This window comes from Pezoporus wallicus, unplaced genomic scaffold (genome assembly GCF_028554395.1).
Source record: "Pezoporus wallicus isolate ANWC-B61680 ecotype Strahan unplaced genomic scaffold, APGP_CSIRO_Pwel_v1 contig_5767, whole genome shotgun sequence".
Classification (NCBI taxonomy): domain Eukaryota; kingdom Metazoa; phylum Chordata; class Aves; order Psittaciformes; family Psittacidae; genus Pezoporus; species Pezoporus wallicus.
The window spans coordinates 7733373-7755861 of NW_026640599.1; the positions used below are offsets into that span (position 1 = coordinate 7733373).

Here is a 22489-nt window from a genome sequence, read left to right on the forward strand (position 1 = left end):
TTCACTGTCCTCTTCATTCCTTTTTTTTTTTTTAATGAGCAGAAGGGGATTGATTGAAGTTTAGGGTGTGCAAAATGGCTTGCTGTATTGCAGTTCTCATTGCTTTTTATCTCTTCTTCAGCTTTTTCATTTTTCAACTTCTACATTGTAGGTTTCTTCATATCATGAGATCTTTTTGGCTCTTTCTCCAGAACCTTGCCCAGTTAGAAGGTCTACTGTCCTTCCATATTATGGAAAAAACAGCAAGTGGTAGCTTTTTTCCAAATGCAGGGGTGAGACTGGAAAATTCACTAGAAATATGCTGGTTTGGTTTCAGGGTGGTTTTGGTTTTGTTTTTTTGTGGGTTTTTTGGTTTGGTTTGGTTTTTGTGTTTGGTTTTTTTTTTTCCCCTCTCCATTCTTAAAGTCAGAAAATTCCTACTAGCTTTCTCCTTACAGCTGCTCAAATACTGAATTTGTTCTTCCTAATCTGTAATTCCTCATAATACTCCTGGAGCTTTCTTCTGGGTCAATGAATCCAGAAAAAAACTTCTCTAACTGTTTTCCAACTATTATCACCACTATTTTTAGTAGTAATACATCATGACTAATAGAGGTAGTTCATGGTTTCACATATGTGCCTTTTACAACAGAAGGCATACAAGGGTTTGGATTAACGTATAACCAGCAAAGACAGATACTTACATGACATAAGCTCTTTACACCTATTTACTGACCTGCTATTTTGTTAGTGATCAGATGACTTTGAAGTCAGTTAGAAGTTTGTAACTGACTTCAGCAGGGTGCAAATAGCATTTTTTCTGCCTTAATATGTGAAATATTAACTATATACTCAATGTCCAATACACTGACATACAAACCTGTGTATTTCTAGCACAGTTTTATTTCTCCAAATTTTGTGAAGACAAATGTTACCTCAAGTTTATGATTATCGCTAAACGTTTCTACTAAAATCTAATTATGTAAAAAGTGCTTGCCCCTCATCCAGCTATTGATGATTATGAAACAATGAAGAGCATTTTTATTTAGGATTGAGGCCTTGGAGTACGTGATTAAGTTGAATGCTTTTGAATGATGTTCTAGAATTCTTAATGGCTGTGAAGGAAAAAGGAATTGGGGAAGAGGTAGGCTTTTTCCCTGTTGTTTTAATTTAAATGCAGATGATCAGGTACCACAATGCTGTATTAGGCTGTCTGTTCCTTCCCAGTACATTTATACAGTTTTTAGTTTTTAGATATAAGGCTTACATGCTATTGCAAAACAACTATATTTGTATTAAAATCTGACACTGCTGTAGCTCCGGATTAAGTACAATTATTTTGTTCTTGTTCATTTCATGATGTTTTATTTTGCTGAATTTGCTCTGTTTTGTAGACTGCCATGGTAACACTGAGACCATCTCAAAGGTCTGTTGGTTTAATTCTTAAGTTGTGCTGTGAACCTGGCTGCCTCAGGGGTGTTAGGAGAATGAGAGCTATTTCCCTACTGAGAGGTGAAGAATGGCCTTATTTCCTTTTCTGCAAGTGTTATCATTGTAGCTGGCAGGCAGCTTATTAAAACAGTTCTATACGGTACTCAGTACAAAGAATGAAATTGTGGTTGCTATTAATAAGGTTTTCCTTTCTATTTCCAGCCTGAAAGAATCCAACCTATCTTCACTAAATTACAGAATGTTGTAATTCTTGCTATCAATAATTTCCTTGATATTTTTCTTTTTGTTAAAAGTTTAGTCTTTATTTTTATTTTATTATTACAATTACTCTGCTATTCACTCTGAGTCATTCATTGAGATTGAGTTCATGTTACCAGATTTCCTGTAAAAATCAGTGATTTTAAAAACAGTCTTAACAAAGCCAGTGCCTTTTGAAAAGCAGAAAAGCACACAAAGTTCAGTGGGTGCTGCCACTGAACAAGTATTTTTAGCAGTTTCTTCTCAAACTTTCATGAGCTTTTGGAGGCAAAGATCTCAAACAAGCATGTATGATTTTGTGTAGTGGTTAGATGGATTTAGCTAGTCTTGAGTTCACTAATGTTGCAGAAGAGAACTAGTTTGAATTACTGCCCTGCTTGAAGAGATACGGCAAGAGAGCTGGGCAAAAATTGTTTGGGTAATGTGTCCATACTGCTGCTACACAACACTTTTCATCTTCTCATAAGCTCTCCTCATTTCAAGATCAGGTTCTTATAGAGTGCTCTGAGCAGAGTTGTGCACAGAGATGATGCTGAAGTCAGCACAGAAGAGGTGCTCAGGTGCAGTTTTCTCTTAGAGTCCCCTTGTATGTGCATCTATATTACCTTTGCTGTCAGTCATGATGCACTTAAGGGAGAATTCAAGAAGCTGGTTTGTGTGTTTCTTTGGGCCAGTTGAAGTGTATGACTCATGGTGAATTGACAGGCTTTTACTTTTAAGGAGTTACATGTGGATGCTGCTCTATGTGACATGTGTCCAGGAGCAACCGTGTAACAAATGGATCAGCTTTCTGTGACTCTTACTTTTAATGAACTAAAGGGGAAAACTGCGTGATTGGTGGGAAGAGGAAGGTGTGTAGTACCAAATTTCAGGAAATAAGCTTAGCTGCTTGCATATCTAACCTTTATTCCAGTGGAAAAATACGATGCATACTGAATACACTTTCAGAAGTCTTTGGTTTTTTTTTGTTTTTGTTTTGTTGTTTAGTGGATCACAAGCTGCAGGTCTGTATAGCTTTAAGTAGTTTGAGAAATTTAGAAATACTAAATGAGGGACAGAGGAAACTGCATCTAAATGTCTTGAGCTTTTGATACATTATCTCATAAGCTTCTTCACTGTTTTGTCACAGATCCAAAAAGTATTGTGTACACTGTAAAGCAGAAAGACAATGTATGGTAATAACATTAGCTGATAAGTGATGAATGTTATCACAAACTAATTTCTAGAAAGACTTGATGAATAATAGAGAATTTGGTGATGTTATTGAATAGTGCTAATAGAAAACAGATGTTTTCTAACTGTTCCTTTCTTTCTGGGAAGTTTTTTTTTCTGTTCTGAACGTGGCTGACTTGTTTTCTTGTGTCTTGCTTATGTTACAGCATTAATGGTTCTTTCATGATCTGTTTAGCAGCATTTCTGTCACTCAGCTGCAGCATAGAACAGCCAGCTGCACCATGCGCCTGGCACTAGCCTGTTTCCATAGAGAGCTGAAGCAGCCCCATGCAGGCTCTGTTCTCCTGTTGGTGGGTGTATCTGAGCAGATGCGCCTGCTTTTCCAGGAGCTCATGCTTTCAGTTTGTTACTGTAACCAGAAAGCCTGGACAAACAGCGCAAAGGCTTTTGGGAGAAGGAGATGCCAAATGAGAAAGGAAAGGGTATTTTCTAAAATTCACAAGTGAAAAAAAAGAAAAAAAAGATTAATTGAAACAGTAAATTAAACAGCTGATATAATCCATTATGGAGTGGGTAGCTTTTTTGAAAACAACTTTAACCCCTCCTCCCCCCCCAAAAAAAAAAAACCCCAGCACTAACCACCATCCCTTTAATGCAGAAGTCACCGCTTTATTTTCAGCGTTTGCTTGCTAGATACTGTGGATGATTAACTCTGAAGTTGCTGACACACACACGTGAACACCCCGAATGTTCTCCCTGTGTCTTACTGAGGCTAGTGTGATTGTGATTTTCTTCTACCCTTGAGTTGTCTTTTTTTTTTTTTTTTTTTTTTTTATGTGTGACTTAGTCAAAGCAGAGCTTTTGGCCAGCATCCATAGCTTCTAGTGAAATCCTGTCTGTGTGAGCGGAACCTGATATTATCAGGTCACATTCACCCATTACACATAATTAAATGGATTCATTTCTACCCTACCATCTTGTTCCTCATGAGTTGTCCTGTTATTGGAGCACTGAACTGTGGAAATTACCTATTTCCAATTTATGGTGAAGTTATTTTAGCTCTTTCCCATTTTTGACTGCGAGATGTATGCCTTTAGGGTTAAAAATGCAGTCTGAGTTAGCAAAACCAGACTTCAGTGTATTTCGTTTATCAGACTTCTAAGATTATAGCAGAGATGTGGTGAACCTGAAACAGACAGACACAAAAACCTTTGTTCTTTAATCTGTGTATAGTTGCTTGATTTACAAATCACTTCAGTGATTGAGAAACAGAAAAAAACCTATGAAAACCTTTTTTGCTGTTCATTACATTTCTACCAAATAAGCTGATATGGAAATAATTTTCTACATCTGATTGCTAGTCAGTCTAATAAGGGTTTTTTTTGTTTGTTTGTTTGTTTTTTTCACAATCACAGAAAATAGCAGTAGAAGAATATTTTCTATCACTTAGTGTTCTTTCTACCTTATCCTTTTTTTTTCATTACGGTGGGCAAATAATAAATCAAGTAAACACAATTTTTTTTTACCTAGCTGTCAACATACTTATGTTCTCAGTTTGGTGTAATTATGGGTGTATTTTTGCTCACTGAGATAGTTCCTATCAACATTTTTGCTTGTTTCTGTCCTGTAGAAAGTAAGTTAGCTATTAGCATAATAGACACCCGAAGTATGGGATTACAAGACCAGCTGTTCTGTCAGATATATGTTCTCAATAGGTTCTGTCCATTGTACTGCTGCTAAGCGTTTTTCATCATAAAATGTAGAAGTAAATTAATAGTCTGTTAAAATTGTTAGACAATATTGGTGTGAAATAAACCGAAGTACTAATTACATTCTTTTTTCTTCTTTCCCCAGGAAGACATCGACAGCCTAGAAATTAAGAAAGGGTTCTGAGAAGTCTGGTGGATCAAGGTGGAATTTTTTTCCCAACAGCCTTTTCAAAATCGCCTCTTGCAAAACCTTTGGGCGTTCCCCGTTGTGCCATGTTTTGTGGCTTCCACTGTAGGAGGAGTTTGTCTTGATGAAGATTCCTAACATTGGTAATGTGATGAATAAATTTGAGATCCTTGGGGTTGTAGGTGAAGGTAAGTAGTATCTTACTAAAAAATGAATTAGGATTTTATATAGGCTTGACTTAGTTTTCCTGACGGTAATCAGTTTTCATGTGCAAAATACTGCTGTGTTCAGATTTTAAGACACATCGGTTTATTCCATATAGTTTCTTCTAATTCCATTCTTAGATGGAAGGAGAAGTTTGGAAGATAAAAGAAAAGGAAGAGAAATGGGACTGTGTTGTGTTGTGTGGTTTTTGTTGTTTTTTTTCTTTTTTTTTGTTTGTTTAAGTTTACTATATTAATTTCTTTTTAATGATACAAGGGACATGCAGGTTATCAAGCTGCTCTTCGAGTATGTTTAAAGGAAGTATTTTCAGCATTTTGAAATTTACTTTGAAGCAATTTTTATGAAATTGTTTCAGTGCACATAACTTCAGTACAGTATCGATGCAAGTTCTGGATAATTAATACTGGAACAGCATTATTTCTATAACCAGAAGGTGACTGAAGACTCATCTTGCCACTTCTTTATTTTCTGCTTTGATATGGTTTATCTCTTTTCTTCTTTGTTTCAGGTGCCTATGGCGTTGTACTTAAATGCAGACACAAGGTAAGTAAATTGCTTTAAGTTAAATGCTGGTATTTTTTGACAATGACTTGTGATGAGAACTGAGATAGTATTACGTATAAGATTTCTTAAAGAAAAAAAAGTTGTTTTGCAATGCCGTTTATGCTCAAGCAGTCTCAATTAGAATGTCGAATTAGTTGCTAAATACTGCTGTATAACCACTACCTATCTTGGGGCAGGGGAACGGAATGCGATCCATATGGAATTTCTGCAGCTGTTGGACAATGAAAGTGCGTTACAAAAGCACTGACTTCCATGCTTATTGATTTTAATTTGGAAGAAGTAGTAAAAAGCAAAAACTGTTTCAGACAAAAATGACACCTGGCAACTTGTCTATACTATTTTAACTACTGTGTAAGTTGGATAAACCTGAACTTGCTGCTCATCAGCAAGGAACTGACATGAACTACTTTGCTGTCTTTGGAGCAGCAATATAGTCATATAACAAAATAACTTCTCTTTCTGTGAAGCCGAACTTTTGAGAATCATAGAATTATTCATGTGTAGTGATCCAGGAACAGTTTGGGGTTTTTTTTGTTTGGTTTTGTTTCGTTTTTTATGTAGCTCACACCTTTTACTAGGAAAACATCGCACTGGAGCAAGCCTACCTTCCTGCAGTGGCTTTTAGCATGTACACAGAAGGGCTTCCACAGAGGACGTATGTATTTGGAGTGACTTATGCTGTTATATTGACTTCAAGTTAAAGAAGGGGGAAAAAAAAGAGAGTTTGGAAAGATCCTATCTCAAGTTGAAGCCTTGTCAGGCTTCAGGGAGACTAACACTCAGTAGAATGGCTTTGGTATTTTTGGATAGTTACAGAATTATGATTCAGGGTGAATAGTTTGAAAGCACCTTGGTAGTAACAATACAGTTTATATTAGGCAGCTCTCTTTATGAAGACTTCAGAAATTTCTAGGATTTCCTGCATTGCTCAGTGAAATTTCATGTCTGCATGTCTTTAGTCACGTCCTCATCTGAAAGAATTTAGAACTCTACGAGCATAGTGTAATGCCAGGGTAGCCTGTTGTCAGTTCCTGTAAGAATATTTTACAGTACACCAGATGACTAGAAAGGAAAGCTTTCCTTTAGCACAGGGAGGTGTTTCTTCCTACAGCCTATGCAAGAATCTGAACTTTTAGGTAGTCACACCACTTTTTTTCCTCGGCTTGAAAATTAATTGAACCAACTGTATTGAAGTTCTAAAACAAAGTTGTAATTGTTAAAGCCACTAGCAAGTGGATTTAATAAAATCTAGGGTTTCCAGTATTTGGAGATCTGAAGAAAAGGCAAGGTATGTTGCTATTTTAAACTTACAGATTTATGATTCTCACTCACTTAAAACAAGCTGCACCCAATGTCTAGGCCAGATGACTTTAGGGGCTATCTGGTTTGCAAAAAAAAAACCAACCCAACCAGAACTATCTAGAAGTTAAACTTTGGCATGTATCTTTTTTCCCTATCCTTCACCCGCTATTTGTCATCTTAACTTTTCCCTTGTATGCCTTGGAAAATATGTTGAGAGGGACCTGTCCCCAGTTCTTTTGCAAGATGCTGCATAGATTCAGAGCAGGCATGTCCTGCTTGTTGCCTATCTAGGCGAGGTTTTTTAAACATTTAATAATTGCCACAAGAATTTAGTTTATGTTTAATTGTAGGCATCATAATAAATAGAATTATTTCCTAGTTCCTACATTTTTGATGCGTTTTATTCATTTTTACTTTGCTTGTTCCTTCTAAACATGGAGGAAAAGTGTCTGTAAAGTTGGAGGAACAGTATAAATTGGAGCTTGAAGATGTGGAAAGGTGCTGCCTGTTTTTTACAGATTTTTGCTACCTTAAGACAGAAAAGATCTAAATTATAGACAGAAATTTTAAGGCTATGATATTAATCATTGACTGGAATGGACATGGTAGAAGTTGTAACGTTGTAAAGAAACACCTTTCTAATGGGGAAGGAAAGGGAAAAAGAAAAGGGGAGAAGATTCTAATTCCTGTGAGATCAAAGATGTTCTAAACTAAAGGGGTGGAGTTCAGGCAAGGCTTAAAAACAGTCACTAAATGGCACAAAATGGGAATTTCTCCCAAACCGTAATAATAAAAAAAAATAAATTGTTCATTAAGAAAACTTACTTGCATTCTGAGGAGGAAAAAAACCTATTGCAGGATGGTATATGTGATTTTCCTCTTTGATCAAGAAAGGTTTGTTTTTTTTTTAATATAACTTCCCTACTTTTGTCAGAAAACAAAGATTTAATTAACTTTCATGAAGTTTTAGCAGAATTACCTTGAAATGCAAGGGTATGTGGCTTGGTTTGGCTTTGGTTGTTGTGGTTTGGTTGGGTTTTTTTTTTACTGTTTGGCTGCTGATGGCCATACTTTTTTTAGTATGGATGAAGAAAGTAGGAAATTCTTCCACATGATTTACCTGCAGGTAGCACAAATGAACATTGAGTACATTACATAGGAAGTCTATTTGGCACCACATAAGAAGTCCAGAAGCAGCATAAAAATGAGAATGCTGCAGTATTTTTAATGTATGTATGATATATACCACACCATCCTTGGTCATGTTCCCTCAGCATGTGCTAATTTTCATTATGTACCAATAGCAATTATGTCTAAGAATTTAAATATAGAAGTATTTATATTCATATTTATAAACAGTGGGAACATGCCAGGATCAAATTCTCAGCTCTTGTAAGTCAATTTATCTCCATTTTATTGGTGAGAGAGTAAATTTTGTGTGAAATGTGGAGCTCACCCATAATTGCAACAATTGCAATGTATAATCCCTAGTGTTTCAATAAATATATATCTTTATGCCCCAGTGAGTTTCATAGTCATGTGTATATGGATTTAAATTGGAGAGAATGGCATAAGGAACAAATACCTTGTCATTATTATGTGCTTTTATTTTGCTAAGGGAACGTTATCAGAAAAGCTGAAGTAGCTCCTCTAAATGACTGTGTTTACATTATTATACAGCATGTTTTACTGTTTTTATTGCAAATCCTTTATTGCCAATTGTGGTTCGAGCATAAAGATTACTTTATCTGGTTTATCCGGTTGTTTGGGGGTTTATTTGGTGATTTTGTTTGTTGGTTTGGGATTTTTTTTTTTTCTGACGTGAATTCAATACAAATAATACTGATACAGCAGAACTGATTTCTGAAAAGCTTTTTTCTCCCCTTCTTTTAATGAGAGGACTTTTCGTAAGGAAATATACTGGAGTGCATTGTGATAATACTAGAAATACATTTTTATATTCCCAAACTATTAAAACAGGTTTTCTTGGCTTATTTACTGGATCTTGGCTGTTTACTGAAAATAAAAACCACTTGAACAGTTCAGCAGTGTCAGACATCATGGCTGAGGAAAAGAATTTTTGCTTATGTTTAAGACTTGTCAAATATTTGCCTTTAAATAAAACCACTATCCCCTTTACTTTGCAACTTGGGCTTGCAGCTTCATGCAGTTATCCTTTGCTAATAGAGACTTAGGCGCAAGTATTAGGATGCTGGCACTGGATACAAAGCCAATAGGACAACGTTGTGACTGAAAATCAATAAAATTATAGAAAGATGCTGTAGGAAAGCCATAGGTGTCCAAAGACAGGCACACTAAAGAAAGAAGCCTAGAGGCAAAACTTAAGCTGAAAGTTCCTGTAAATGTTTCAGTATACTTTGACACAATATACAGGCAGAACATTTGGTATACTTTGACACTGTGTATTTCCTTATTCAAGCTATTACAGGATTTTCCTACAAGAAAAGGCAAGGCCTTACATTACCTGTGATGTAATAGTGGTTGTTGAGTGGGAGCAGCCTGCTGGCTGCTCTGTTGCAAGAGCTGGCAGGGTTTATCCTGCAGACAAGGGGTTTGTGCAGCGCAGGCCTGTGCCTCCTTGGGGGAGCTCTGTGTGGATCACTAACTCCTTGATGCACAATGGTCTCTCTGATCAGGGTGACTAAACATTGTCACTGCCTCTTAGTTTGTCAGCTACCTTCACATTCCTATCAGTTCATTGGTCAGTTTTGTCAAGAAATTGCCTTCTGCATTTTCCAGAATATGTTCTGTCTCCACCAGGCTGTATTGTCGTTGCAGCAGATGTTGAAGTGCTCCAAGTCCTCTGTAAAAACTGGACTTAATTTTTTATCTTTATTATCTATTTATCTATTTTGCTGTCTTGATCGGGTGCTTTGAAGCAGGTACTTGCTCTAATGCCACCTGGGTTGTTCTGTCTTCTAACCTTCATGCAAAGCCTAGACTTCTTTCTTACTTATTTCTAAGAAAAAGTCCATGCCTGCAAGCTTCCTTTCCCTTTGCAAGAATCTCCTTGCCTTCTTAGCTTGTCCTTCTCAAAATATCTTCAGTCTGTTCATGGCAGTGCTGTGGTCATGCAAGCACATTTTCTGTGATCCTATTGAGGGATTTCATCATCTAGGAGGACAGGTAGTTCAAATAATGCACATTTCTCTAATTGTGCGCTGACACCTAGTTCCTCTTGTTTGTTTCTCATTACACTTGCATTTTGTGTACAGCCATCTGGGACCTGGTTGTGTTGCTTTCAAAGAGGGAATGGGAGCTTCATACTCATAGAAAATTTGTGGTCTGCCTGGTGTTATAAAAACGTAGTTCCAAATTTGCCTGGGAAATGGAGAAGTGATTCTAACAACTCATGTATCTGCTGATGTTATTAAGCTTGTCTTACTGCTCTTACTGGGTCCCTAGAGACCCTTCTTTTAGTGTTGTTGCTTAACTCTTAAATGTTAAATGTTTAACCCTTCTTATGTTTATGAGTTTCTCTTACATGTCAAAATTAAAAGGTAAGTGTAATTGTTTGTGAAAGTAGTGTTTATCTTCAGTATGCTGTGCTTTCAGATGTTCTTGCTTTAGATCTGGCTTTCCAGGTTTCTTAACTCTCCAGCTTGTCTTAAGCCAAGTGCTTGGACTGAAGAATAAATTCTTCATTTCATTTTATCTTCAACTTCTTCCTGAAAGGGATACAGCTCTTTTGTTTTTTGGTTTTTGATTTTTTTTCCACTTATACTTTGGATTTGATTGATTTGACAGTAGTTCCTGTTTGGATGACTGAGAAATGAAATGATGAGTAGAAGTAAAATCTGAGTTTCCAAAATGAGCACATATTGCTGCCTGCATTTTTTCCACTCAGTGTTAATATCTTTTGTATGGTAAACGTAGTATGAGCTGATTTCAGATTTTGACTTTGGCTGCTCAGCTTAGAGAATAAACTAGCACTGCCTGATGCTTAAACCCCAGAATACTAGCTGTGCTGATTCAGAAGTTTCTGGTTCTTGGTGTTTGTATTTCACTAAACACTTTGTAATAATGCAAGGAAAGTTATTTCTGTCTGCTTTTGACAAGTAGATAGCTACTTGGTACAGTACTGCTGTTGAACATTTTAATGACTAATCTGAAGGTAAATATGAAAGTACAGCTGTTAAAAGTTGTGGAAAACAGGCTGCAGTGGTAAGCAATAGAAGATGATGATGCTGAGCATTTAGCGTTATGCGTCAAGTCATTCAATTCAGGGAAAGCATACATTAAATATTTGTATTTCTTTCTATACAATTGAATTTCAGGTTAAAACCTTCCGGCAAAAATTGAATTATGTTAGGAGCATTTTAAGCAATTAGGTTTATCATTTCAGAGTAAAGCTGAGTCATCCATAGACATTTTCCAATCTACTACCCTGATATACACCAGAATGGTCATTTTGCATCAGATGAGTTCAGCTAGCTCAGTACCTTAAAAGTGACTTTGTTAGAGGTAAACAACAGAGGAAGAACAGGGCAGGCACGTTGTGATACTCCCCAAAGTATTCAGTGTCTCTAATTGATACAGTTCTACTGGGAAGTCATTATCACCAGAATATTCTAGCGCAGATTACGCCAGCAGTGTATTTATTTTTTTTATTACTTTATCCTGTGCTTAAAGCCATCTGCCCTTTAAGTGTTCTCTTTGCCTGTGCATACTGTTTAAAGCATTAACTGATATTTCTGTATACTGTGTAAAATACTCTGTCCTTATGCTTTTTTGGTTTTACATACCATCAATTTACATATAACTGCCCTTTCACCGAAAACTAGGTAAAAAGTACAGTGCCAAATCCTACTGATTAATGTCTAAGAAGTCACATATTCTCTTGTTGTTACTCTTGCTATCTTGCTGCTGCCTCTATTTGGTTACAACCTCAAATTTTTTGCTGATCTTTCTTTGATTTATGTATGTAATTAAAACCAGCATTGCTAATTCGGTCTTCTAAGCAAATGTGTTTTGGCAAGATTTTTGGTTTTAATCATGGCTGAGAGCAAATCTCTGTGCAGCATACCGTTTTCTTTCAGTAACGGCAGCTTACCTAGGGAGAATTATTGCACTTAGTGCTGTTGTTCCTAAGGCTAAAACACCCACTCACTGGTGTGTTTTTGTGCCAAAACTTGCGTGAAATGCATACAGTGAACATGAGACCTTTACTAAGCTTCTGAAGTAGACAGTGTGCCAGTAGTAAATGTTTGCAGCAGTCAGAGTTGAGATCTGTCTTGAGTATTATGTGGGGAAAATAGAGCTATTGGGCAAGCTGTAGTGCTGAAAATCATATTAACTCTTTAATAACCATTTTCTTTAACTTCATCATTAGGCAATGAATAACCTTTTGACTTCCTTACAGAATTCTCCTTTGAAATATTAGGTGTATAGTATTTCTTTCATGGGCTTCTATACTGTGCTTCCGTGTCAGTGTGAGGTAAGCTAAATTAATGCTAATTATCCTCAGTTATCACTCTCCTATATGTATAGGTAAATGACATACAATAATCAACTGTAACTACTTGCTATGCAGGGTAGATGCTAATGTGGTACTGGAAATTTCTAAAGCTTTCAGTATTCATTTATGCATTGTGACATTTTGTCTGTATGTGAACCTGGGCCTCTTCCATAGTCCTCTCAGTTCCCTGTGGTAGGGGGAAACAATCAGATTAGCATTTTATTAACGTGTTTTAAATATCAGCGAAGTCCTGATTTAGATTAAAGTGAAAGATTCATATGTGTACGGTTATTGCTCAAAAGATCAGATAGTTGTGTGGAATGGAGGGTAGAAATTAAGTTGCTGAAATCACACAGGTTGGGAAGACAGCTGACTCTTTGGTCTTTCCTCACCTCCCGTCCCCAAGGTGGGCTATAATATTCTCTGATTGCCACCTTTTATGTGTTTTCCTCAAAGACTTATTCTTTCTCTGCAATTTTTTAAAAAGAGTTGTTTCATAAAATAATAAAAACCATTAAAGCACTGATTTTGAGAAAGCTAAAATTATTAGCCTGCTCCAGTGGGGGAGGGAAAAAAAATCGTATCTCTGGTTGGTGGTGTTCCAGTTTCCTAAAAGCCTGTTTTCTAGGATTAACTGAAGTAAACATTTGGTTTTAATAGTTTTAAGGCTGTGTAGGATGAGAGGATAAAGTAAGGTAGTCCCAGGTCTCCATTTGATTGCTTTTGTTAGATTACATTGTCTTTGTGTGAGATTTTGTTGTCTTCTATGTTACTTCTGCTATAGATTGCCAAAGTATGCTTTATTTCAAAGAATTTTAAATTTGTGCTTATGTGAACCCTTGCTGTCTTTTTCAATCACACGCAATGATTTCTTTAACAGGACCTGGCCAGGCTGAACAAAGCAGTCACAAAAAGAAATGCATTAAATGTAATGCATTTATTATTTACATTGCTCTGGCCGTAGTTTGTCCTGCAGCCAAGGGTTTTGAAAATCTGTACTTGTGGTGTTTCCCTTTGAGTCTTTTATGACAATCCAGACTGCTATATGAAAGGTCCCTTGTAGGATACTCCATTCCCTTACCTCCATCTGTGTACTTGACATGTTATGAGCCCTGCTCAAATGTGGGCAGTATTCAGCATTCAAAATTGGCATTCCCTCCCTCTCTTCTCCCCAAAGGCTAATTTACAAATAGAAGGTGCAGGGGAAAGATGAGAGAGCTTTCAGAGGGGAGAAACTAAAATGTTGTGGAAAGATACCAAGGTATTTATTTTTTTTCAGCTGTGTTGAATTTAAAGTGGTACAATATGAGGGTGTTACTTTCAGTGCCACAAATTAGGATGGCTTAAGTTCGCTTGGCAATTATAACATGGGGCAATGGAATTTCATGCAGCACAAAGCTGGGATGTAAAAAACCTGATGCTGCAGATCATCAAAACATGAAGGGGGAGGGAGAGAAACAGGTGATCACTCATACTCCAGTAATGAAGGTAGCTGAAGGAGGCATAGAAGCCTCAGTTTAAAATAACAGGAGTATTTCATCTCACCTTGGGAAGGTTATAGGAAATGTATTTCTGGTGGCTTTCATTTTAAATTGAGTCAAGGATAAGTAATTTGTTGCAGTCACAGTGTCTCAGATCAGTATTTCTTTTAGTCACACAGCTGTTTCCAGTTTCACACTAATGGCTCTAGATTAACCAGGCATCTGTTACACTTTGTTTCTTAAAGAAATTGTGTGTCTTTCTGATCATCTTTTACATAATATGTTGCATGAATTCCTGCGATTGGTACTGGTTTGACTAAGTGAAAGGTTACTGCTTCTGCCACAAATAACGCTTTTCATTGGAAATAAATAAATAAATAAATAAATAGGCACGCTCCTTAGTAGTTGCTGCATGCTCCCATCTGCAAAGGGATTATATATCATTACACTTGTAGTAATAGAGGAATCGTATTCAGGCCTGCAGCAGTGTGTTCTGTGGCTGCCCCTAATGGCTCTTAATTGCAAACAGCTTGTAGTGCTCTATCTCATTCTAATGCACTTGTAAGTGAAACCTTATTTTTAACTGTAGATGTGATGAGCACGCAGAGCAAGACTATCCATATAAATGAGTCTTTCTTGCAAAAAGTTGAAAATGTTATGCTGAAAATTAAACTTTAAGAACATGACTGCAGTATTTCTTAGAAGCAGCAGAAGAAATTGACACAGATGAAGATTTGAGACCTCATATAGGGTCTTGGGTCATTAGGAAAGTAGTGGTGCAGGCTAGGGAATGCACATTAATATATGGGAGAAGGAACAACATATGGCTAATAATAGGACTACATCTGTAGTAGTATGAACTTGCTTGAATACTGGATTACAGTCTAGTCTTGTCATCAAATTGCAAATTACTGTGTAGCATAATTGTATTTCTAAATTTTAGACTAATTGTTTTCCTGGAGGGAATTCTTGTAGACTTCTTAAACTTTTGTAGGACATGTGAACAGCTCTAAGAGCACTAGGTTAATCACGGATCTCTGGATGCTCCATGTATTTAAATAAAGGAGTAAAATAGAGCATAATTCAGTGTTTGAGAAGAACATTAATGTAGACTATTAAATGTACCATGGTAAAAAACAGATCTGGATGGCTTTCAAAATTATTTGTAGAAGTCAAGTTAATCTAAAATGTTACTATGCTAAAGTGTCTTGAATATGCAAATGACATTAACTTGTGTGTGTGTGTGAATTTAAAGCCTTTTTGTTTTAAGCCAGGAGTCCTAGGAAAGGAATACTTGACAGTGTAGGGAAAATATTGACAACAATAGTAATAACTTTCCTAGCTTTTCTCTTTATCTGAAAGCTATAGGCTCTTCTTGGCACATGTTTTTTTTTTTTCCATCAGTAAGTAGTACAGTGCCTTTTTAAATAGTAAGTTGTCCTTCTGCATGTTCTAGCTAAAGTAATTTAATTTTCCATGATTACTCAGTTCTGTGTAACTCCTAATTGGTGGAATACCCTCCTGAAAATATAGAAAATTTTCTGTTCTCCTTGAACAAAAAATTCTGGAATATGTAACTTCAGGTACAGTGGTGTTTATTTCTTGTTCAAAGCCTGGATAGCAATAAACAGGGGAAAAAAGGAAAGTAGTTTCCAGTTATAACTTTACATATGATTTAAATGTGTACAAATATAGAATTTCATGCACGGCACTTAGTGTATGTAGTGTTTGATCTCAGCTAAACAGGACTAGACAGGCCTGGCATCACAGAATGGCTATCAAGAACTTTTGTATACAGTGGGAGGCCAGCTGAGCTCTAGAACAGAAGCTATTTTGTTAAGATTGCATAGTGCTCAGTCTTTCTTCGATGCTAGCTGTTGTTGCAGGTTTGCACAGAACTGGAAGCATTCTTTATCCTAAGTGTCCCTTATACATGTATTACAATTATGAAACTCTGCAGAACACATGCTTCTGGTTTCCTATACTTAGCTGCACCTGGACAATAAAGCTTTGATAAGTCTGCTGCTTGCTTTTGGTAAAGAACAGTCCAGTTGCCAGTTTCATAGGAAAACCAAAACACCCTCCGGATTTGGAAAGTATTTGCTTTTTTATTATATTATTTCTGATTTATTTTAGCTTAGATTGCTAAATTAGACCAATCTTCATTCAAGTCCTTTTAAATCCTAACCCTTTAATGTAATGGCTTAACTTTACCCGTTGTGAAAAATCACCCACTTTATGAAATTCTGTTACCATTTTTCCGGATGTGTAGCAAAGTGAGGATTTGTGCCTGAATAGCGCAGGTAATACTCTGTTGGAAGCACATATGCCAGCATTGCTCTCAGGTTTATAGTTGCCTGCTCCTTAAAAACTTTGATAAAGCATCTTCCATTTATTCATCTATGTGAACTGTAGAGAACCACAGCATAGAAAGGTTAGTATAACAAAATTCAATGTAAATCTTACAGAAGGGAAAAGTGAATATTTGCAGGATGCTGAGGTAGAATGAGTTTTCCCCATTCTTTCATGATTTTATTTACTGGTACACTTATACCCATACTCTTAGAAGTATAAAGGTGTAGGTGTGTGCCGACATGGCCAGTATCTAATTTGGGCAGTATCAATGTGCAGGGTGGACTATGAGTGTAAGTAGCTGTCAAGTCCCATTACTTCTCTGGGGTTTCTTTCGATGGTGACAGCAAACTAGTTCTTACATCTTTTGTATATATTTTATGCTTAGAAGTTGTCTGTTGCAATGGAATTGGCCTTAGCCTCAATCTTGCTTGCTTCAGCTTCCATGATTCTGTTATCCTTGTTTGGAACTTGTTTAAAATGTATGTCTAGAATCTGTTTCCGTGTTGAACTAACGGGAGAGAGGCTGGTATATGTTATAAGCCGCAACCTTGAAGCTGTCCTGCTGTTGTTAGGGTGCAGGATCTGCTTGTAAGTCAGCTGCGCTGCAAGCTTCTGGGTTTCACATAATGTTTTACTCAATTGTACTGGAGCACCATCCTGGGAACAGTTTTCTCCATTATCAATAAAAATTATTCTTGAAACCTTTTTGTGCAGTTTTGTCTTATACTTGTGCACGCTTGTGTGTGTACTCTCTGTGTCTCTCCTATTATCCTATTCATACTTTTCATACTTAGCCTGATCTGTTACATACTTCTGCAGAAGAAACAAGGTGTACAAATGTGCATGTTCTCTTATTCTGTTCTTAATTTTTTGTATAAAAACGTGCTGCCTTATTGAGCAACTAAGTATCAGTTGACCATAAAATGTTTTGAGAGAAAGAAAGCTTAGTTTGGGTGCTGCTGCATCTCCTAATCTTTCAGTCTGCAAACAGTCTTTATAGTGTTGAGAAGAACTCCTTTCCAGATCTGTTATGAGGCATATTTTTACATAAAGTTCTAATAACAGAAGATTACCACAGATTCCAGTGTGGTGAAAATTGCGGTTTTCTTAGACTCAACCTTGGCTGAATAAGGTTACTGTTACTATCCAGTTTCCTTTTGGCTTTAGAGAGATGTTTTTTAGTAACTATGAGGTTTTCAAGTGTAAGAGAGGTAGGTGACATTTGTAAGTGTAATAATGCACTGAGGTGTAGAAAGATTAAATTCTATAGGACCAAAAAAATGTGGTTGACTGGTTACACCTACCTCTTCTTTTGACAGTACATATCTTGACCAGGAGGCAAGCTATCTTCTTGAAATCAATTAACATTTTCAACAGAGGTGTTGTAATGCCATGTTTATGCACAGAAATATGTTACAGGCAATGCCATCTGCGGAGTAAAGCTGACTAGCTGCTGCTTCTGCAGGATCAAATTTCCTGTGACTGTGTGTGAGAATAATCCATCCAAGTGGTGCATTTCCCCCCCCCGCCCCAGTAATAAAGTATCAGCTACTGAAGAATGGTGTCAAGATGTGTATACAAGATAGTATCTGGTGGAATTGCAGCCTGGGCTCTGAACCTGCTCTAATTTTGTCTTTCATGCTTCCACTGCTATAAACATTGCTGTAGTGGTAAGGAATCGGAACTGTTTGGGGAGCAAAAGAGAATCAGTAGGAACTTCACTAGTGACCTTTAGGAAGGCTTAAGAGATGGCAAACAACATCTATGCCATGGACTCTACCAGGTTTAATTTATATATATATATATATATATATATACACAAAAATAGGAAATTCTACTTAGAGACTAGGGGATGTAATGGCCTCCTCATCCAGGTTCTCCAGATTACATAAAACAGAGACTGCAAACCAAATCTCTCAGATGCTGTTAGTATCAGTGAAGCAAATCAACAGGATCGGCCTGTCTGTAATATTTCTCACTTCCTCTTCACTATAGTTCTCAATGAAATTGGTAATTTTTTATTTATGTTACTGAAGATTTTCTTTTGTTGCTTGACCAACATCCTTTTGGTTTCTAATACATACGACAGGGGTTTATAACCAGGTGATCTTTAAGGTGCCTTCCAACTCAAACCATCCTATGATTCTATGTAGAGAGCCATGCACAAGTGTATACACACAGACACACACACACAGAGGCATATGCTTGTTTAGATGATGGGTTACGGCAAGTGGTCTCTTTTGGTTAGTTTTAGAAACTGATACTAACCCATTCCTTCTGTTGCCTCTTGCCGATTTTTATATGTACTGGCATATAAACAGTTTAGCAAACTGTTATGTGAGTCCTTTTTATTTTCATGAATATGAGAACTGAGCATTTGTGCCTCAATATGAAATATGAATGGTAGTGATTCTGTTGTTTTATCAAAGTATTCAGCAGAAGTATAAAAGTCTTTAATCAAAATCTGAATATTAACTTTACAACTGAAGTCTCATGATTATATTTTCTCAGCTTTCAGTCATCTGTTTATCTAAAAATTATGTTTCAGGAGCTTTCTGAAAAATTATCCTGGTTGCCAAAGCACCTTCTGCTTTTTCCTTAAAAATGTTTGCATGAAGGAAAGCAATTTTTACCATTTCTGAGCTATTAGAAAAAAAAAAGTCAATTTTGATAGCTCTAGGAAATGATAAGTCCCAGAGTCTTTCAACTAATCATGCCTTTTGTCAAAATATCTGCTTAGAAATTAAATTATTTCTTGTAAAGAATAAATCAGTGGAAAGAAGAAAGTAAGGGTAAAATTAGGTCCAGGGATCTTTTGTCCATGGATTTGTTTGGATTTTTGGGTTAGGGTGTGTGAACAAATAACATTCTACAAGGCTACTTTTATCTTTTTGAAGAAGTGGTGACAGTTGACTGTTTAGACTGGGCTACCTGAATGAAAGATGCGTGAGGAAGACTGAGTTTTTTTTTTAATGCAGATTTCCACTGGCTTTACAGTAATTAATGATTCAGTTGTTAATGTTCTTTTATATTACTCATCATACCCAGAGCTTTGTCTATATATCTTACATTGTAATGTTGCTTAAAGTAAAAATTAAAAAAACCTCACATCCAGAATCGTGTTGTAATGAAACCAAGTCAGGTTTAGTACACTCAAATACAAGCGCTTGTCAGCAGACTGCTGTTAGAACTATTGTTTATGCTGTGTACCAGCGGAACGCTTGCTGTGGTATCAGTTTACAAGGGACAGAAGGCAGCCTTCCTATGAAGAAACTTTGTTTTTTATATCTGCACCTAGTTTAGACTAAGTACTGTCATGAAGATCCAAGCTTACTTCTGCAGTTTTAGCTTTTGGATTTTTTTCAGTAATCTTTCTTTTGTGTCCCCTTAATAAAATCTGAAGTAATAGTGTTATTATTAAATATAAATGAAAAATTTTATTAAGTAAAAAATTTGAAACCTTTACTGCACAAAGAACCCTAAAGCTTCTCCAGTGGTTGCTTTATTTTTTTCCCCTACTTCTCTATAAATGACTCTTTAAAGTGCCTTGGAACTGAGAGAAATACAGCTTTAGGAAATCAATATATAACACATTCTAAATGTATATTTTTCTTATGACAGCCTCTCATGTTAACCTTTGTGCTCTTAAGCAAAGATCTTGTCTGAAACGTTCTCCTGGGAGCTGTGCGTAAGGAAAGGAGCTATTTCTAATGGGGCAGTGTTTGTAAGTTTTTTTAAGGCTTTATTGATCCAGGTAGTACCTTCAGTTGTACCAGGGAAAGAAAATGCAAAGCTTATAGCAGAGATATGTATAGCTTCATGAAGGTAGTCACCAGAGAACATTTTATCTAATGTGCAGGCTAAAGAAGAAAGATGAGCTTCAGAAATTCTAGTCTTACTGCTAGCTATGCCAGATTGCTTTGTGGGATGTGAGAATTGATGCTGCACAGTTACATTGGCAATGTAGAGGTTCTTACTTCAGTAGCACACTTGGGAAGACTTTATTTGTATTTCTAGCATGTGTATTGCAAACACAATCCAGTGGACTAAGATGTTATTAATTTAGCAACAGAACTCAAAAAATGCTGATACAGAGAAGGTAATACCTCTGAAGTTACTAGTGTTGATAACTATTTCCGAAATGTACCTTACAACCATATGTTTGCATGTAAGTTTGTGCATACGTGAAAAAGAAAACAGAAAAAACCCCAAACCAGACAGAAGGTTTGCAAAGTCAAATAACTTGTGTGGAATTAATTTCACCCACTCTTTCAGTGTGTAAGCCTTGTGTAACCTATCTCCCTAGTTTATATAAGTTGAGAGAGTCCAACATTCAAAAAGCAGTTCTTACCATCTGGAAATGATTAAAATCAGTAACCATCTGACTGAATCTTCTCTCCTTGCCCTGCTTTTACTAGCTGTGGGGAAAGCTTTGACAATGCACATTGGATATATAACTCTTAGCTGGCTAAAGCTAAATGAGATGGACTCGATTGTAGGAAATATTTGAGGTTTTCTGTGGATTTATTGAGTTTTTTAAACACAGAATATATTTGTTCTCAGTTTAAATTTAGCTTTAGAGATTGCTATTTCTATTTTAGACCTGGAAAAGGGTTTCAGTTTCTTTTGTGTGCACCAGTAGTTCTAATAAAAGAATGCTACTTTTTCCCCTCAAATAATGCCATCCTTATATATAAACTTACTTTTCTGCACATAATTTTCCAGACTTCTCAAACACAAAATTCATCATATAACACCATATGGATACCCACGCAGTTGTCACACAGCTGTCAGTTTCTCGTATTTGAGATGGTGTAACTAGTAACCTGTTGCCTTCATCCCCCGTGCATACCAGAACTCTGTGGAATGAGACTTACATGTGGTTTTAGTGGGTTTGCAGCCATTTCTGAATTTTTACCATTCCTCTGCTTTTAGTAAAATTAGGTTCCAGTAAAATTTAGAGCTCACATTCATTTATTTGTTATGCAGGCTTTAATACTAATTTCTGAGTCCAGGTGCCTTATCCTAGTTCCCCCTTCCAGTCTGTTTTCAGCCTGCATTTGTGTGCCTTCTTTTCCTTGCCTCTTTAGGTTCTTTTATTCCTTGACACTCAGCTCATCATTCTGCACTTTTTTTTGTATCCCCTCTCCCCACATTTCCAGTGCTTGGGACAATAAAATTGGTGAGATTGACACTATTTTCCTTCTTTTCCCAAGAAATACTCATTTTTCATGTTCAGACAAACTTTCCAGAATTCTGTGTATCTTTTTTTTTCTGGCTTAAAAGCACATGTGCATGTGCATGATCTGAAAGTGGGATGTGTTAGATAATCTGATCAGTAGGGGCAAGTTTTGTTAGAATGGGCTTTTTTTAAATCTTCCTGGAACTTCTGTGATGTTTAGCCTTTTTTTCTTCTTTTTGAGATATAAGAAAAAATACACCCATCTAGTCATGAGACTTTGGATGCTGCAGAAACTTCCTGAAATAAGTCTACAAACTCTCTTTCTCAATTTAGCTCCAAAACTGAAATTTAATCTGTAGAAATGCTGGTTTTTTTGAAGACTTAGCTGACATTTCTTCATCATCTATTAGTAGTAACAGAAGTCTCCCTTGTGTGTGGATTCCTTTATTTCCTCATGTACATTGTGCTTCTCAAATTAACTGATTTACCATGCAACTTGTATAGAGGTAGCCCTCCTGTTCCTCTGTCCTCTGCAACAGTGAGCAGTAAAACCTGTACGTGTTTGAGGAATGAATCCTGCCTGCTGTCTCTTTTAAAGCAGTTTGGATTGAATTTTAATTCTTAAAGTTATTTTATGAAGAAAAGAAAAATCTGTAAAACGAATGCAACTTTGAGTGCTTGACAGAGCAAAGTGGCAGTCGTATTAAGACATTCTTCTAAAGAATGTACTGTCTGTGTAATCCTAGAGGAAAAAAAAACCTTGCCTTCTCTGCAAATCTGCATGTAGAAATTTTGAGAAGAAATTAAGCTGTCCACTGAAGCCCATATCAATATTCAGACTAGAAATAAAAAAATCTTAAACCCCCAAACAGCTAAATTGAAAGGGAAGTAGGAAAGAACATTGGTCTGTAGAACATCCATTGGACTGGTAGGGAAAAAGAGAGAACTGAATGTCAGGAAAAATTATCTTGGTTTATTATAATGCTAAAAGAATTAAAAAATTGAGGACAAGAAGATAGTACCAACTTGCATTTACAGAGCTTTCCCTGTTATAAATTTGCTTTAGAATTTTGCTTTCATAAGAGCATCATGTCAGCAAAAATATCTCTTGATTGAGGGGAAAAAAAACCCAAACAACTGAAG

The 22489-nt window shown here is 36.4% G+C and overlaps 1 protein-coding gene across 2 annotated transcripts in view; it reads left to right on the forward strand.

Moving 5' to 3' along the window:
• Positions 1–22489, forward strand: part of CDKL5 (cyclin dependent kinase like 5) — a 132107-nt gene that overhangs the window by 49534 nt on the left and 60084 nt on the right. For both annotated transcript variants that reach the window (XM_057419697.1, XM_057419698.1), the window contains exons 2-3: positions 4717–4946; positions 5492–5526. In XM_057419697.1, the coding sequence (XP_057275680.1) occupies positions 4883–4946; positions 5492–5526 (99 nt within the window). In that variant the 5' untranslated portion in view covers positions 4717–4882. The remainder of the gene's footprint in view (positions 1–4716; positions 4947–5491; positions 5527–22489) is intronic.